Below are 19,027 nucleotides of genomic sequence, written 5' to 3' on the forward strand. Positions count from 1 at the left end.
GATTGGGTAGGTCATAGCATGGTACTGCATAGGCCATGAGTTCGCGGAAAGCTGCGCTTTCCACCAACCGATAGGGCATCATCTCTAACGAGATTAGTTTGGCAATGTGGGTGTTCAAACCCAATGTACGCGGATGAGAGACTGAGTACTTTCTTGACCTACTCAGTCTCTGGGAGGGCGAGCTGGACCTGAGAGCTGCATATGGTGGAACTAGCGGTGGACAGGGCGGACTGAGAGAGGGTTGATGATGGTGATGGAGTTGGTGTTCTTTCTGATGGCCTAGATTCAGTCTTTCGTTGATATAACAGTGGGATTTCCTGACTGCTGTGGCCTTGCAACGACACCTCAACATTTGCTGCTGTGCTAACCGGTGGGCTTACAGTGGGGGAAACAATGCAGCGTTGCTGACTACCTTCTTTGTGATCAGTTGCACATGTGGTACTTGAGGTTTGGTGTTGTGTCCACGCTTGCAAGTGTATGCTGGTTAAATTTCTAAGCATGCAACTGGTATTCAAACTTTTCAGATTTTTCCCTCAGCTAAAGGTCTTTGCGCACTTCTTACAGATAACCTTGGCCTGATCATGAGGATTTTGTTCAAAAAAGTGCCACACTGCACTCTTCCTACTTTGGAAGACATTTTGAGGCCTAGCACGCTGTGCTATTTTGACCGTCTGGACAAGCTGTCCAGCAACTCTTTTGATTTTTGGAACCTGTCTTTGGAGTGCTCCGGGCCTGCCAGAACAGCTGTTGCGATGTCGATGTCTGCTGTGGATGCTCCTCCTCCTCATCTGAGCTATTGAAAGCAGCACTCTCTTCCCCCAATGGATGCCAATCTGGGTCAACAACTGGGTCATCCATCACCTCCTCTTCAATGTCATGTGCACCTTCCTCTGTGTCACCGTGTATGGTGGTATAGTATGCGGGAAGGGGCACCTGAGTCTCATCAGGGTCAGAATCTGGATCTGTACACTGCGAGGACAATGTAGTGCTCTGACTGAATGTACCAGCAGAATCATCTATCAGTGGCTGTGCATCAGTGCATTCCATGTCAGATTCATCTTGGCCTGGGTAATTCACCATTCCACTTGATAACTCAGGCATGGTATGTGAAAACAGCTCCATGGAATAATCAGTTGTATGGCCTGCGTCATCCTTCAATCTTGCTTGGGGTGAAGGACACAAGGAAAGGTGTGGTTCATGAACATGACCCTCCAAAGACGACTAAGTGCTTTTATTTTTTACAACTTCAGAAGAGGAGGCGATAGAGCTGGAGGCTGAGTCAGCAATGTAAGCCAAAACTTTTTCCTGAAGCTCTGGCTTTAAAAGCGGTTTGCCAACTCCTAGAAAACTAAGCCTTCGAGGCCTTGTGGAGCCAGACGATGACGCAGGCTCAACACCTCCTGCATTCGGTCCTATTTTGCTTTTGCCACTACCATCAGATCCACCAACAACACCATCATTACCAGCTGGCAACTCCCGCCCAATTCCACGGCCTCTTCCACCAGCCTTCCTCATTTTTGGTAAAAATGTACACAAAATCCCACAAACTATATAGTAATGTAAAACAAGGTACAAGGTGTATATAGGACAGGGGAGATGTAGAATTTCTGAACACACTTGTGGACACTGTTGGATTGTGTGAGGCCCAGTGAATATCACACCGCTATGTCACAGGCTCAATGTCGCAGGTGTGAAAAATGTCACTGTAGGACAGGGGAGATGTAGAATTTCTGAACACACTTGTGGACACTGTTGGATTGTGTGAGGCCCAGTGAATATCACACCGCTATGTCACAGGCTCAATGTCGCAGGTGTGAAAAATGTCACTGTAGGACAGGGGAGATGTAGAATTTCTGAACACACTTGTGGACACTGTTGGATTGTGTGAGGCCCAGTGAATATCACACCGCTATGTCACAGGCAGAAATTGGCTAGTGTATGACAAACTCCAAGGTGTATATAGAATTGGGCAGAATAGGAATCTCCCTAGAGTGTAGGTCTGTAAGAACGGAACAAGTCCTCGACTTATCCTTACAGAGTCACACACAGATAGCTTCACTGTGGCCGTGATAACAGCCGTTACACAGTACTGTGTGAGGAGCGTACACCGCTGTATGGTGTGAAAAAATGCACGCTCAGTACCTCACCAGGACAAAAAAAAAAAAAATTTGGATTGCTTTTAAAAAAGCAGTTTGCAGAGCAGTGGGAAAACAGCAATGCAGGTATCAGGAAGCCTTATAAGGCAGCCTAACAACCAACACAGCTGATCCAGCAAAATATAGCCTCCACTTGCACTGCACACACAGTGACTGGTGTGTTGTACAGGCAAAATCGCTAGCAGCAGAAGCAGTTTTTGGTGTCTTCTTCCCTGCCTAACGCTCTCCCTACAGAATCAGCAGCTCTCCCTATTCTGAGATCAGCATGAGTAACATGGTGGTCGGCGTGCACGCCCTTTTATACCCCCAGTGAAGCCCCCCAAAGCAAGCCAATCACTTGCATGCCCTTCTCAAAGATGGTGGTGACCCCCTGCCTATGTCATCACGTTGCCCATAGTGTCCGTGGATCCTGATTGGCTAAAGTCGCCGAGCTCGTGGCCGACCACACCCTAGGGTCGGGTTTCGTTTCATGAAACCCGACTTTACCATAAGTCGGCGACTTTTGAAATTTTTCGACCCGTTTCGCTCAACTCTACTGGTCACTACTGAACCTGTACATAAAGTGCAGAACAGATTCATCTCATCTATGACCCCACAGCACTGGTCACTACTGAGCATGTAGATAAAGTGCAGCACAAATTCATCTCATCTACGACTCCACAGCACTGGTTACTACTGAGCATGTACATAAAGTACAGCACAGATTCATCTCATCTATGACTCCACAGCACTGGTCACTACTGAGCATGTGCATAAAATGCAGCACAGATTCATCTCATCTATGACCCCACAGCACTGGTCACTACTGAACATGTACATAAAATGCAGCACAGATTCATCTCATCTATGACTCCACAGCACTGGTCACTACTGAGCATGTACATAAAGTGCAGCACAGATTCATCTCATCTATGACTCCACAGCACTGGTCACTACTGAGCATGTACATAAAGTGCAGCACAGATTCATCTCCACTACAACTCCACAGCACTGGTCACTACTGAGCATGTACATAAAGTGCAGCACAGATTCATCTCAACTCTGACTCCACAGCACCGGTCACTACTGAGCATGTACATAAAGTGCAGCACAGATTCATCTCCACTGAAAGCCGAGATCCTTAGATCAGGAACAGAACAGACATTTATAGGACATTTCATAACTTTCCCAAATTATAAAAATATATACAGCACATCCTGCACTGAGCTACTGAACCAAATGTATTATATATTGACAGAGTCAGTCCATTTTACACCGATTGGGACTCCACAGCCCTGCTTTCAGTCAGGCGCAGCTTCAGTAACCGCACAGTACATAGTGAGCTGCAGCTGTAACTGAGCTCCGGCACTGACTGACTCTGTGCTAATATACTGTTGAGCTGTCAGTCAGTGCCAGGGTGCAGCTACCCATGCTCACTATGTACTGAGCAGTGACTAACGCTGCATTGGCAGCACCTTCCATGACAAAAGCAGAGACTGCCAGGGGGAATAAACTCTGGACCATATCACTATACTAGATGGAAATAATAAAGAAATTAAACGCTCTTCCCACAGAGGAATATGATAATATGTACATAAGCCTTTTTAGAGTACATTAATTATCATTATTTAAAATGATACACCATTTGGCCACAAGTAATAAATACAGTATCTCAGGGTGATTTACGTGACGAAAAACATTTGTAGAGCACCACTAAATGTTGTCATACAGGGAAATAACCCAAGTGGAGTCTATAGCTGATGTAAAATGCATGTCACTGGAGGCAGAGCTCGTCTCATAAGATATTGCCGGCACCTCACTACTCACCCCACAATGGTAAGAACAATTGGTAGCAAGATGAGCTGAAAAACTTAGTCAACCACATGTGTTCACATTACCAATGTGTTACTTTATCTATATATACATTATTGATATATTTGTGGCTCACTATACATTGCCATTTCTGTAGTGTCACTTTTTAGCTGTATTGTGCCTCATCTGTTTATAATAAAGATTGTGATTTTATTTTTACATTGGACTTGTTACACTGGTTCTCATTGGTGTTGGTATCACCCCACAATGGGCACAGCCACTAGGTCATCATTAGAAATATATTTATTATGGCATAATGCAGACTGGGCAAACTGTGGCCTGAAGGCCATATGCGGCCCTTTGGCTGTTCCTATCCAGCTCGCAGAAAACAAAAGGGCTGGAAACAATATTGTATTGCCCACAATTTAAGGAAACCTGTTCTGAATGGCTCAGCGATCCCCCAGTCCGTGGTCTCAGTATCAGCGGCATGTGCATTTGCCCTAGCTCCTTGCTCCACCATTCAGTCTGTGTGTGCAAGTCTCAGCAAAGACATCACTAGATCGCACCTACTGAGCAGAGCCTCAGTCTGGCCAAAGAAGAGCATCAGGGCTAGGAAACTTACGTTTGGGCATTTTTTTTGTTTTCTATTGTCTGCATTTGAGAGTGGAAACTTTAGGGCTAAGATACTTAGTAACCAGTTTTTGAGCAAAAAAATGTAAACGCCATCCCACCACGACAAGTTGTAACCCAATCAGGACCGTCCTATCCACTAGTATTAAAAGCTTACCTTGTGTCAGATGACTTCAATGTAGAGGGCAGAGCAGGACCGAGGTACAACTGTTGACACTAGGTGAAGTTTTAATACAAGAGGATAGGACCATCCCGATTGAGGGTAAGCCTTGTCGCAGTGGGATAGCTTTTATGGCTTTATTTTTTCTAAATAACAGTGTTTACGAAGTACCCTATGATATTTATTTACTTACTTACAGCAGGGTATATGCTCATTTTGCTTCTATTTTGGGTTTAGTTTTTTTATAAAAAGCAGTAAATTATTTGGGGTTGATTAGGTGCTAAAGATAAGAATACAAGTCACAATAAGGAAAATGTATTAGCAGTAGCATATTGAACTCTCATCAATATTACGCGATAAAATAAACTACTTTAATAACACCACTACTCCAGTCATTGTGCTTCTGCACAAACAACACAGGCCCAATTTCATCTTAATGGATGTCAATGATCCAGCTCGTCGAGGTCGCATCATTAGCGAACAGATCCTGGATTCTGGGGTACCTGAAATACAGAGGCCTACACTTCTTCCAAACCTGAAACCCATAGAAAACCTATTTATAGAAAAATAAATCACCTTAGGGAGGGACCACGGCTTGCAGCACCCTTCTACCAAGGGTTAGGTCAGTATAGGAGGACAGATCCAGTCTGTAGTGCTTAAAGAATGTTTGAGGACCAAGTTGAGGTCTGACAAATTTGGTCTATGGTTACATCCACCTTTTCTACCCAGGAGGCTGTGACAGCTCTGGTGGAATGAGCCTTGATACCCACTGGAACCGGAACTTCAATAACGTAGTAACCAAACCTAATAGCATCTTTAGTCCATCTCGCTATGGTACTTTTTGACACCATACACCCCTTCCTGGCACCTGGATAGGCTATGAACAAGGACTGGCTCTTTCTACGCTGACTTGATTGGGACATATATTCTATCAATGCTCTCCTGACATCCTGTCAAATTTCTCTTTTAGATTTCTAGGATTATTACAAAGGTAGTATGAGCTCCTGACTCCTATGAAATCTCATATCTACCTTGTGGAGATAGAATAGTGTTGAGACCTGATCCAGCCTATCATAACAAACCTGAATATAAGGAGGGTTCACCGATAGGACTTGGATATCACTAACCCTACGAGCCAAGGTCAGTGCTACCAATATTATTGCTTTCAGGGTAAGATTCTTAACTGATGATTCTTGCAACAGTTCAAACAGACCCTTGGTTAGCGCCTCACGAACCAAATTTAGATCTCAAGGAGGAATTCTTGGATTAGGGACTGGCCTACATCTGGTTGCAGTCGCTATTGCCCTTATGAAAGTGCAAATGCATGTAAATCCTACTATAGAGAAAGCATTAAACATTTCGCCACACCTAAAGAACCATAACAAGGGTCCTCCGACATAGGTAGCCAATACCATCATCTGACTGATGAAATACTGGTTGTACAAGCAACATGCCTTCGCTAATCGGCCACGTTCACATGTTCAATATTCGGTCAGTATGTGTAAGCCAAAAGCAGGAGTGGGTGATAAATACAGAAGTGATGACGTGTTTCTATTATACTTTTTCTCTGATTGTTCCTCTCCTGGTTTTGGCTACAAATACTGAGGTAAAATACTGACCAGATAATGAACGTGAGTACGCGGCCTTAAAGACAATGTTAGATTTGTAGCTAGACTGCGTACCTCCCATGGCTGCACGACGTGCTGACTGGTGTGGGGATTATGACCTGAGGAGCGCTGTCATCTTTCTCTTTCCCACACAGGTAAATGAGATGAAGTTCTGGTGCGCTCAGAATCTGCACGTCGTTCCAGTTCCTTACTACAAAAAAAAATGTACTAGTAAAAGATGGAGCAAGTAAGCAACACAAGAGCTGATAGCCTAGTAGTGGAAAATATACAATTTACAGAACAAAAAATAAAGATGGAACCAGAATCTCTCCTTGTAATACATTTCTGAAGAGGAATTCAATGTATAGCTGGCCTCACCTCAACACACAGGACATATTTTCTGTCAGAGCGGTACACGTATGGCTGCTGAGCAAGAGGCATCCCAAGCCGCCAGTACCTCACTTTTGGTACTGCGTGTGACAGGCTGCCGCTCAGCACCTGACCAATGGATAACTGGGCCCCAATTACTAGCAACTTAAAGGGAATCTGTCACCTCATTTTTGGCCTATGAGATGCGGCCACCGCCATCAGCGGCTTATCTACAGCATTCTGTAATGCTGTAGGTAAGCCCCCGATGTAACTTGAAAGATAAAAAAAACGAGTTAGATTATACTCAACCGGGGGTCCGGTCTGGCGCCTCCCATCTTCTAGCGATGACGTCCTCCTTCTTACTTCTGCCGCGGCTCCTGCACAGGCGTACTTCATCTGCCCTGTTGAGGGCAGAGTAAAGTACTGCAGTGCGCAGGCCCGGGAAGGGTCAGAGAGGTCCGGCGCAGATAAAGTACGCCTGCGCAGGAGCTGCGGCAGAAGTAAGAAGGAGGACGTCATTTCTAGAAGATGGGAGGCGCCAGACCGCGACAACCACGGCACCAGACCCCGCGCCCCGGTGGGTATAATCGAACGTGTTTTTCCTATCTTTCAGGTTGCATCGGGGGCTTATCTACAGCATTACAGAATGCTATAGGTAAGTCCCTGATGGCGGTGACCGCAGCTCATAGGCCAAAAATTAGGTGACAGATTCCCTTTAAGCCCTTTCACCCTCAAGCTGGTTTTCATCTTCCTGACCAAGCCAATTTTTTCAATTCTGACCATTTTCACTTTATGCAGTAATAACTCTGGAACGCTTCAATGGATCTGACTGATTCTGAGAATGATTTCTCGTGACATATTGTACTTTATGATAGTGGTAACATTTCTTCGATATGACTAGCGTTTATTTGTGAAAAAAAAAAAAAAAAATCAGAAATTTGGTAAAAATTTAGAAAATTTAGCAATTTAATTTCTATGGCCTTAGAGGGAACCTGTCACCGGGTTTGGCCAATATGAGTTACGACCACCGCCCTTCAGGGCTGGGCTTATTTTGTTAGGAAGTTATAAGGGTTAAAAATTGACCACGTGATCGTGTTATGCTATACCGTTAACGCAGCCCCTCAACACTATGCATTGAACGGGCTGGGTTAACACAATATGAACCTGGCCTTCGACAGCTATAATTTTTCCATATTTCGACCAAGAGACTCATGTGACGGTCTGTTTTTTGCGGGACGAGCTGACGTTTTTATTGGTACCGTTTTCGGACACATGACATTTTTTGATCGCTTTCTATTCCAATTTTTAGTAAGTAGAATGAACAAAAACCAGCAATTCAGGATTTTTTTTTTATATATACGTATACCGTTCCACGTGTGGTAAAATTGATAAGGCAGTTTTATTCTTCGGGTCAGTACAATTACAGCGATACCTCATTAATATCTGTTTTATGTTTTGGCGCTTTTACAAAATAAAAACTATTTTTTAGAAAAAAATTATTTTTGCATCACTTTATACCGAGAGCTATAACTTTTTTATTTTTCCGGTGATGGAGCTGTATGGCGGCTTGTTTTTTGTGGGACAACATTATGTTTTCAGTGGTACTATTTTTATTTACATTTGTCTTTTTGATCGCGTTTTATTGCATTTTTTGCTCAGCGGTATGATGGTAAAACGGGTTTTTCGCTTTTTTTTAACGGTGTTCATTGAAGGGGTTAACTAGTGGGACAGTTTTATAGGTTGGGTGTGTACTTTTATTATTTATTTTTTATAGAAATAAATGTATTTATTGGATTAATTTTTGTGTTCATTTGGGGATTTAAATTTTCCCAGGATAGGCCATCACTGTACAGTGACAGGTCGGTGATCCGATCTTCTGCACGGCAGAGCACCAGAGCAGCGTCTGACAGACAGAGAAGGAGGCGTATCAGCTCCTGATCTTAGCAGGCGCTCACAAGCCACTTCCCTGCAGGACCGACCCCGCAGCGATCTTGCAGCTCAGGTCACCATGGAGACCATCAGGACATGTGCAGATGGAAGCTCACAGGGAGCACACTCCCTGTGCAATGCTCCTCTACGTCGCTGTCACTATTGACAGCGGCATGCCAGTGATCAGTGCTAGCACTAATCGTGAACGTTGCTGCAGGGTGTCACCCGCACCCGATTGTGGAGGCGCTCAGTGTGACTCTGCGCGATTGCGGCGCCGTACATGTATTGTGCTTTGCGGGAACACAGCTCCCATAGCACCAAACACGTACGGCGCATGTCGGGAAGAAGTTAAAGGGGTTTTTCCCACAATCTACATTTTAAATCAATAGATCTTGGAATAATAATAATATCCACAATTGTATGACTAAATATAATGTTCTTGTGGTGAGATAATCTAATAAATATGTCCCTGCTGTGTAGTGTGTAATGGCTGTGTTTAACCATACAGGGACATGGTCTGATCATACTGCAGCTCCTGGGCAAGGGAGGAAGCAAAAGAGAGGACACAGACATTACAGCATGGGATCACAGCTGACTCTTTCTGTGAGGTAAAACATTTCCCTGCCTGCTTTTAAACAATATTTTACTTCAAAGAAAGAATCCTCTGTGATCCGATGCCGTCCTGTCTGTATACTTTTGCTTCCTCCCCTTCCCAGCAGCGGTGGTGTGATCAGACCATGTTCCTGTACGGTCACACACAGCCATTACACAGTAGGGAAACATTTATACGATTATCTCAGCACAGGAATATTACATTTAATCATACAATTGTGGAAATTATTATTATTCCAAGATCTATTGATTGACAAGTAGTTTGTTGGAAAACGCCTTTAACCCCTTCACCCCCAAGGGTGGTTTGCACGTTCATGACCGGGCCAATTTTTACAATTCTGACCACTGTACCTTTATGAGGTCATAACTCTGGAACGCTTCCATGGATCCTGGTGATTCTGACATTGTTTTCTCGTGACATATTGTACTTCATGTTAGTGGTAAAATTTCATTCAAATAACTTGCGTTTATTTGTGGGAAAAACGGAAATTTGGCGAAAATTTTGAAAACTTTGCAATTTTCCAACTTTGAATTTTTAGGCTGTGTGCACACGCTGCGGATTATGTGCGGATTTTGTAAAATCCGCAGGTGAAACCGCAGGTCAAAAGACCTGCGGTTTTACCTGCGGATTGCTCTGCGGTTTTGCCCTGCGGTTTTTCATCTCCTCAATGGAGGAGATGGCAAACCGCAGGAGAATCCGCAGAAAGAATTGACATGTCAATTCTTTCTGCGGATTGAAAACCGCAGATAATCCGCGCGGAAAATTCCGCACCGTCTGCACTGCGGTTTTTGATTCCCATAGGGAATCATGGTACTGTACACCGCAGCAAAATCCGCAGCGTGTGCACACAGCCTTATGCCCTTAAATCACAGAGATACAGCACACAAAAAACTTGATAACTAACATTTCCCACATGTTTACTTTACATCAGCACAATTTTGGAACCAAAATTTTTTTTTGTTAGGAAGTTATAAGGGTTAAAAGTTGACCAGCAATTTCTCATTTTTACAACACCATTTTATTTTTAGAACCACATCACATTTGAGGTCACTTTGAGGGGTCTATATGATAGAAAATACCCAAAAGTGACACCATTCTAAAAACTGCACCCCTTAAGGTGCTCAAAACCACATTCAAGAAGTTTATTAACCCTTTAGGTGCATCACAGGAATTTTTTTGAATATTTAAAAAAAAAAATGAACATCTAACTTTTTTTCACAAAAAAAATACTTCAGGTTCAATTTTTTTTATTTTACCAAGGGTAACAGGAGAAATTGGACCGCAAAAGTTATTGTGCAATTTGTCCTGAGTACACTGATACCTAATATGTGGGGGGGAACGACTGTTTCGGCGCATGGCAGAGCTCAGAATGGAAGGAGCGCCGTTTGACTTTTTCAATGCAAAATTGGCTGGAATTCAGATCGGACGCCATGTCACGTTTGGAGAGTCCCTGATGTACCTAAACAGTGGAAACCCCCTACAAGTGACCCCATTTTGGAAACTAGACCCCCCAAGGAACTTATCTAGATATGTGGTGAGAACTTTGAACCCACAAGGGCTTTACAGAAGTTTATAAAGTACAGCGGTACAATTAAAAAATCATATTTTTTCCACAAAAATGATCTTTTCACCCTCAATTCTTATTTTTCCAAGGGTAACAGGACCCTAAAAGTTATTGTGCAATTTGTCCTGAGTACGCTGATACCCCACATGTGGGGGTAAACCACTATTTGGGCGCATGGCAGAGCTCGGAAGGGAAGCAGCGCCATTTGACGTTTTTGGCTGGAATTGAGATCGGATACCATGTCGCGATTGGAAAACCCCTGATGTACCTAAACAGTGGAAACCCCCCACAAATGACACCATTTTGTAAACTAGACCCCCCAAGGAACTTATCTAGATGTGTGGTGAGCACTTTGAACCCCTCAGTGCTTCACAGAAGTTTATAACGCCCGGGCGTGAAAATAAAAAATTCGTATTTTTTCCACAAACATGATCTTTTAGTCACCATTTTTTTATTTTCCCAAGGGTACCAGGGAAATTGGGCCCCAAAAGTTGTTGTCCAATTTGTCCTGAGTATGCTGATACCCCATATGTGGGAGAAAACTACTGTATGGACACACGTCGGGGCTCGGAAGGGAAGCAGTGACATTTTGGAATGGAGACTTTGATGGAATGGTCTGCGGGTGTCATGTGCGTTTGGAGAGCCCCTGATGTACCTAAACTATTGAAACTCCCCACAAGTGACCCCATTTTGGACACTAGGCCCCCCACGGAACTTATCTAGATGTGTGGTGAGCACTTTGAACCCCCAAGTGCTTCACAGTTTATAACGCTCGGGCGTGAAAATAAAAAAATCATTTTTTTTCCACAAAAATGATATTTTTGCCCCAATTTTTTATTTTCCTAAGGGTAACAGGAGAAATTGGACCCCAAAAATTGTTTTGCAATTTGACCTGAGTAGGCTGATACCCTACATGTGGGGGTAAAACACTGTTTGGGCGCATGGCAGAGCTTGGAAGGGAAGGAGCACCATTTGACTTTTTCAACTCAGAATTGGCTGGAATTGAGATCAGACGCCATGTTGCATTTAGAGAGCCCCTGATGTGCCCAAACAGTGGAAACCCCCAATTCTAACTCCAACCCGAACCCCAACACACCACTAACCCTAATCTCAGCCCTAACCCTAACCCTAGCGGAAAAATGGAAATAAATACATTTTTTTTATTTTATTATTTTTCCCTAACTAAGGGGGTGATAACGGAGGTTTGATTTACTATTTATGGCGGTTTTTATATTTGGCAGCTGTCACACGCTAAAAGACGCTTTTTATTGTATAAATAGTTTTTGCATCACCACATATTGAGAGCTCTAATTTTTCCGTATTTTGACCCACCGAGTCATGTGAGGTCTTATTTTTTGCGGGACGAGTTGATGTTTTTATTGGTACCATTTTCGGGCACATGAAATTTTTTGATCACTTTTCATTCGATTTTTGGGACGCAGAATGAACAAAAACCAGCGTTTCATGAATTTCTTTTGGGGGGGTGCATTTACACCGTTCCGCGTGCGGTAAAATTGATAAAGCGGTTTTATTCATCGGGTCAGTACGGTTACAGCGATACCTCATTTAGGTCGTTTTTTTATGTTTTGTCAGTTTTATGCAATGAAAACTATTTTATATAAAAAATAATTATTTTTGCATCGCTTTATTCTGCGAGCTATAACTTTTTAATTTTTTCGCTGATGATGCTGTGTGGCGGCTCGTTTTTTGCGGGACAAGATGACGTTTTCAGCGGTACCATGGATATTTATATGCGTCTTTTTGATCGCGCGTTATTACACTTTTTGTTTGGCGGTATGATAATAAATCATTATTTTTTGCTTCATTTTTTATTTTTATTTTTTAAGGGGTTCGCTAAAGGGGTTAACTAATGGGACAGTTTTATAGGGCGGGTCGTTACGGACGTGGCGATACCTAATATGTGTACTTTTATTGTTTGGTTTTTTTTTATTTCTAAAAAATGGATTTATTTGGGGAATATTTTTTTTTTTTTCTAATTGATTTGGCGATTTTTTTAAATTTATTTTAACACTTTTTTTATTTTTTTTTTTACTTTATTAAATAGTCCCAGGTGGGACATCACTGTCCTGTGACAGATCGCTGATCTGTCACATCACAGATCACTGTGACAGATCAGCAATCTGTCACAGGCAGTGCAGAAGGCTTCCTCATGCCTGCGCTTTGCAGGCGCTGAGGAAGCCAGCTTCCTGCAGGCCCCCGTCGCCATCTTGGATTCAGGGGCCTGCAGGAAAGGAGCCCCCCGCAGCAGCGCTGCACATTGCGCTGCCGTGGGGGGCTCAGGGAAGCAAGGAGGGAGCCCTCTCCCTGCCGATGCTTCCCTTTAACCCCCGGTACACCGCGATCATGTTTGATCGCGGTGTGCAAGGGGTTAACGTGTCGGGGCGGTCCGTGACCGCCCCTGACACATTGTGCCGGGTGTCAGCTGTGATAATCAGCTGACACCCGGCCGCGATCAGCGGCGCTCACCACGTGGGCGCCGCTGATCGCGGTAGACGTACTATCCCGTCCATGGGCATAGGGGCCCGGATCCCATGGACGGGATAGTACGTCTCATGTGAGGAAGGGGTTAAATCACTAATTTCTCCAAAATAATAAAGTAAATGTAAAAGTACTTTGCTAGTATATGGAGACACAAAGAACTTGTGGATGCAGGTGACAGGTGAAATAGTTGTCACCTGCACAACACATTGTATATAGGGGCTGGGTTACACACACCATGTACTGTGTGACTAATTCTATAAAATATATTGTTTGGGGATTTGGGATTATTTTTCTCATTTTGCAATTTAGTTTTATTTATAGAAAGTTGCAAAAAATGTTATCAGAAGTGAAAATGTCCGAAATCCCTGACTGCAAAGAGAGGAATAGTGTTTTCCATCTTTTCTCACAGAAGGCTTGAGGGTTGTAATAACTTACATAGCACATACTCGGCAACCAGTGCGCCAGCAGTCTCCTCTTCAGGTGGTCACACCCTGCCCAAACCAGAAGAAGGGCTCATTCAGACGTCCATGATCATGGTTCTGACATCGGATCACAATGCACGGAGTGGCCACGTGTCTCCCGACTCCAAAAGGGACATCCTCACCTATTTCTATGAAGATGTGGCACTTTGAATCGGGAGACATGCAGCCAGTCCGTGCATTGTGATCCGAGATCGGAGGGATGACCACGGATGACTGAAAGAGCCCGAAGAGAGGAGGCCCCAGGAAAACAGGTCAGCTTCCCCATGTATTTATTGACTCTGTTATATTCTTACTATCAGGCCCCTTTTGGCGGCTTATTCATTTTTATATTTGCCTAAAATCAGTTTTATATCTGCGGTAGCGATATGCTAATTAGCCGATATGCTAATTAGCAGGTGACTAGTTGGGGGTGGTCCCCTGGACTAATCATCCCAGTAATTTTACTGTGTTATCCCTCCTCTGTGCGTGTGAGTGAGTGACATGATCTGCTAGAGCGGCATTACCTCTGGCTCTCTGCCTCCCTACAATGGGCAGTAAGCCGGGTATCCGCACCTTGGCTACGTCAGCGCTGTGCGCCTGCCCAGGGAGGCAGGGGTGACGCTGTTACCACTGGCTCTGTAAATCTCGCGGCTGGCCGAGTCCTGCATCACTGCTGGCTCCCTGGCAATGCGCTGATGGAGCCGGGGTGCATATACCTGGCTTACATCGCCAGGGAAGCAGAAATTAGCAAAGAATTGACGTGACGTCGCTCTTTCGAAAAATATTACTAGTGCACACAAGGTTGTGAAAACCTGAATAGTGGGATTATTAGTCCAGGGGAATTGACACCCCCACAACTAGTCACCCACTTATAAGCCTGTGCCACTGCAGTTATAAAACTGATTTTAGGCATAAGGTGAACTTAATAAGCCACTAAAAGGGCCAGTTAGGAAGTACTGTATGTAGAGGGATCAATAAATACATGATGGCGGGAAGCTGACAGGTTCCTTTCATCCTAGGAAACCCCTTAAATACTAACACAGGTTACCTTCTAGGAGATCCATGTACACAAGAAATGCTGTGTAAACTTGTGTACTTTCTGCCCCGTCCATCATCTTTATCTCCTTGAACTGCAAAAGAAAAAACATCTGAATAACATGAACCCGTTATTTCATTTGATGGACAAAAAAGCCAATCTGGAGCAGGAGAGGCATACGGCCCCAGCGCTTAATGACCGTCAGCCGAGCTCAGCAGATCTCGTACATGGTCCTGAAGGGGTTGTCCAGGCTAGAGACAATACTCTGCCCGATGTGAGCGGGCGGTTTCGTGACCCCATGTGTAGAATTTTCATACTAGTGACCACAAGCTGACTTGCTGCGATCTTTGCATTAGAAGACAATCGAGAAAAGGCAGATGAGTCCAGTCGGCACATGACAACAAGCGTGAAAATGGTATACATGCGGTCACAAGACCACTCACTGTCACTGAGAATATGACTTGGCAGTCTACAGTCACACAGAATGACCGCAGACTTCTGTGCCAAGTCTGGACAACCCCTTTAACTGTCGGGTAATGAGCAGTCATCAATACCCCCAATGGACACCCCTTTGTTGCATTATTAGGCCCATGGATTAGCAGTACGTGGGGGCACCGTGTTCAGTGCAATCAGAAGGCGGCGGGTCCTCATAGAGTGGCCCTTATAGGGTATGCTGAGTCAGGGGCTGCCCACCAATGTACGTCATTATGCCAGTGCACCAGTGGGTCCACACTGAAGTATGTCGCAGAGCGCACTGCTCCGTTTCCAGGTCTGCTACAGTCACTCGCACAAGGCTTGTGCACCCCGATATAACATGTCCTGCCCGTGGATCACAATGCTCGTCTCACCCAGATTGTAGGCCGCGATTCATCATTGTTGGCGTTATAGGGTGTTTCCACGGTCAATATCTGGCAGCGCTTTTGGCACAGCACATGCCCGCTCCATCCAAAGCGCTGCCCCCTTTTGAACGCCGGTGATTCCGCATGTGTTCATTGAACCGCATCCTATATATTGTACGGGTGACTATCTTGTGGAGACTGAGCGACTCTGCAAGATGAAGAGACATGCTGCTGTCTATAGAGACGCGCCACATATCCAGTCACCAAGGGAAGCTGGAGGCGTCCCTGCACGCATAGTGGAGGTGGGATTTCATGAAATCCCGTCCACTATGCTGTAACATCTGGACGCTGTGGATGTACGCAGCATCCAACCCACAGCGTTTACGGACCATGGGAACGTACCCATAAAGGCCAGACCTGATGAGCCGGGTTCTGGAGTGGGATACACCGATCCTTCATCGCAGTCACAAGGATTTTATATTACCGATATAGGGATCCTACGTCGCCCCTTACAGGAAGCCTACAACGTCACTACAGGGATAGTACGTCACCGCTACAAGAATCCTACATCGCCCCTTACAGGAACCCTACAACGTCACTACAGGGATAGTACGTCACCGCTACAAGAATCCTACATCGCCCCTTACAGGAAGCCTACAACGTCACTACAGGGATAGTACGTCACCGCTACAAGAATCCTACATCGCCCCTTACAGGAACCCTACGACGTCACTACAGGGATAGTACGTCACCGCTACAAGAATCCTACATCGCCCCTTACAGGAACCCTACAACGTCACTACAGGGATAGTACGTCACCGCTACAAGAATCCTACATCGCCCCTTACAGGAAGCCTACAACGTCACTACAGGGATAGTACGTCACCGCTACAAGAATCCTACATCGCCCCTTACAGGAAGCCTACAACGTCACTACAGGGATAGTACGTCACCGCTACAAGAATCCTACATCGCCCCTTACAGGAACCCTACGACGTCACTACAGGGATAGTACGTCACCGCTACAAGAATCCTACATCGCCCCTTACAGGAAGCCTACGACGTCACTACAGGGATAGTACGTCACCGCTACAAGAATCCTACATCGCCCCTTACAGGAAGCCTACGACGTCACTACAGGGATAGTACGTCACCGCTACAAGAATCCTACATCGCCCCTTACAGGAAGCCTACGACGTCACTACAGGGATAGTACGTCACCGCTACAAGAATCCTACATCGCCCCTTACAGGAAGCCTACGACGTCACTACAGGGATAGTACGTCACCGCTACAAGAATCCTACATCGCCCCTTACAGGAAGCCTACGACGTCACTACAGGGATAGTACGTCACCACTACAAGAATCCTACATCGCCCCTTACAGGAACCCTACGACGTCACTACAGGGATAGTACGTCACCGCTACAAGAATCCTACATCGCCCCTTACAGGAACCCTACAACGTCACTACAGGGATAGTACGTCACCGCTACAAGAATCCTACATCGCCCCTTACAGGAACCCTACGACGTCACTACAGGGATAGTACGTCACCGCTACAAGAATCCTACATCGCCCCTTACAGGAACCCTACCACGTCACTACAGGGATAGTACGTCACCGCTACAAGAATCCTACATCGCCCCTTACAGGAAGCCTACGACGTCACTACAGGGATAGTACGTCACCGCTACAAGAATCCTACATCGCCCCTTACAGGAAGCCTACGACGTCACTACAGGGATAGTACGTCACCGCTACAAGAATCCTACATCGCCCCTTACAGGAAGCCTACGACGTCACTACAGGGATAGTACGTCACCGCTACAAGAATCCTACATCGCCCCTTACAGGAAGCCTACGACGTCACTACAGGGATAGTACGTCACCGCTACAAGAATCCTACATCGCCCCTTACAGGAACCCTACGACGTCACTACAGGGATAGTACGTCACCGCTACAAGAATCCTACATCGCCCCTTACAGGAACCCTACGACGTCACTACAGGGATAGTACGTCACCGCTACAAGAATCCTACATCGCCCCTTACAGGAACCCTACAACGTCACTACAGGGATAGTACGTCACCGCTACAAGAATCCTACATCGCCCCTTACAGGAAGCCTACGACGTCACTACAGGGATAGTACGTCACCGCTACAAGAATCCTACATCGCCCCTTACAGGAAGCCTACGACGTCACTACAGGGATAGTACGTCACCGCTACAAGAATCCTACATCGCCCCTTACAGGAAGCCTACGACGTCACTACAGGGATAGTACGTCACCGCTACAAGAATCCTACATCGCCCCTTACAGGAACCCTACGACGTCACTGCTACAGCCCTTACGGGTTGCAGATCAATCACAAAACTACAAGGCTGCGCATCCCCCGCTGTCCGGGCTCCTGGGCTCTGTGGCTTGAGATTACCACGGCAGGAGCCGACAAATAGAGATCCCCCCCGGAGATCGCACACATGCCGGCACTCTGCCGGGCCTCGCCCACACAGGACCAGCACAGCCCACGTGCTGCAGCACAGACACAGGCGATTCCCCGCAAGAGGTGAGCAGTCTCACCCGGCACCTGCCCGTCCCACTGGAGAATATGGCTGTCACACCGCGGGGGGATCGGATGCACTGTGTAGACGGAGCACTGGATTATACACACACTGCCACACATGTCCGCAGCTGCTGAGCGGTGCACACATTACACGGCACCTTCCCTTCACCTTCGGGTGTTGCTCTATCCACGGCTCCTCCCCTTCACGGGTACCAGGACGTAACCGATCAAGACCGTCCATGAGAATTATCCGGCAGAGACCTGAGAGCGCTAGGACCTGTGGTGACGTCACGGCCGTGTGACGATCACGTGTGTGGGAGGCGTCACGCGCTTATGAGTCCGACTCCCTGTCATGTATGTGTCTGCGGCACACAGCTATTTCACTGTGTGTCTCGCGTGCTGTGTGTGCCGTGCTATACGTGTCCCAGTGCTGTGTGTGTGGCTGTGTGCAGTGCTGTACGTGTCCCAGTGCTGTGTGTGTGTGGCTGTGTGCAGTGCTGTACATGCCCCAGTGCTGTACGTGTCCCAGTGCTGTGTGTGTGTATAGCTGTGTGCCGTGCTGTACATGCCCCAGTGCTGTGTGTGTGGCTGTGTGCAGTGCTGTACATGCCCCAGTGCTGTGTGTGTGGCTGTGTGCAGTGCTGTACATGCCCCAGTGCTGTGTGTGTGGCTGTGTGCAGTGCTGTACATGCCCCAGTGCTGTGTGTGTGGCTGTGTGCAGTGCTGTACATGCCCCAGTGCTGTGTGTGTGGCTGTGTGCCGTGCTATACGTGTCCCAGTGCTGTGTGTGTGGCTGTGTGCCGTG

At 46.0% G+C, this 19,027-nt stretch overlaps 1 protein-coding gene across 3 annotated transcripts in view; it reads right to left on the minus strand.

Annotated features, from left to right (window-relative positions):
- Nucleotides 1-18,550, minus strand: part of TSEN15 (tRNA splicing endonuclease subunit 15) — a 41,522-nt gene extending 22,972 nt beyond the window's left edge. Inside the window, exons 1-3 of one of the 3 annotated variants that reach the window (XM_073582907.1) lie at nucleotides 18,392-18,550; nucleotides 14,831-14,912; nucleotides 6,420-6,555 (exon numbers count right to left, since the gene is read on the minus strand). In XM_073582907.1, the coding sequence (XP_073439008.1) occupies nucleotides 6,420-6,555; nucleotides 14,831-14,912; nucleotides 18,392-18,463 (290 nt within the window). In that variant the 5' untranslated portion in view covers nucleotides 18,464-18,550. Of the gene's footprint in view, nucleotides 1-6,419; nucleotides 6,556-14,830; nucleotides 14,913-18,239 lie in introns of all 3 variants that reach the window. The other 2 variants (XM_073582908.1, XM_073582909.1) reach the window with 2 other exon arrangements.
- Between the last annotated feature and the right edge of the window lie 477 nt (nucleotides 18,551-19,027).

The sequence above is a fragment of the Dendrobates tinctorius genome, unplaced genomic scaffold (genome assembly GCF_039654945.1).
Source record: "Dendrobates tinctorius isolate UK_male_01 unplaced genomic scaffold, ASM3965494v1 ptg000074l, whole genome shotgun sequence".
NCBI classification, from domain to species: Eukaryota; Metazoa; Chordata; class Amphibia; order Anura; family Dendrobatidae; genus Dendrobates; species Dendrobates tinctorius.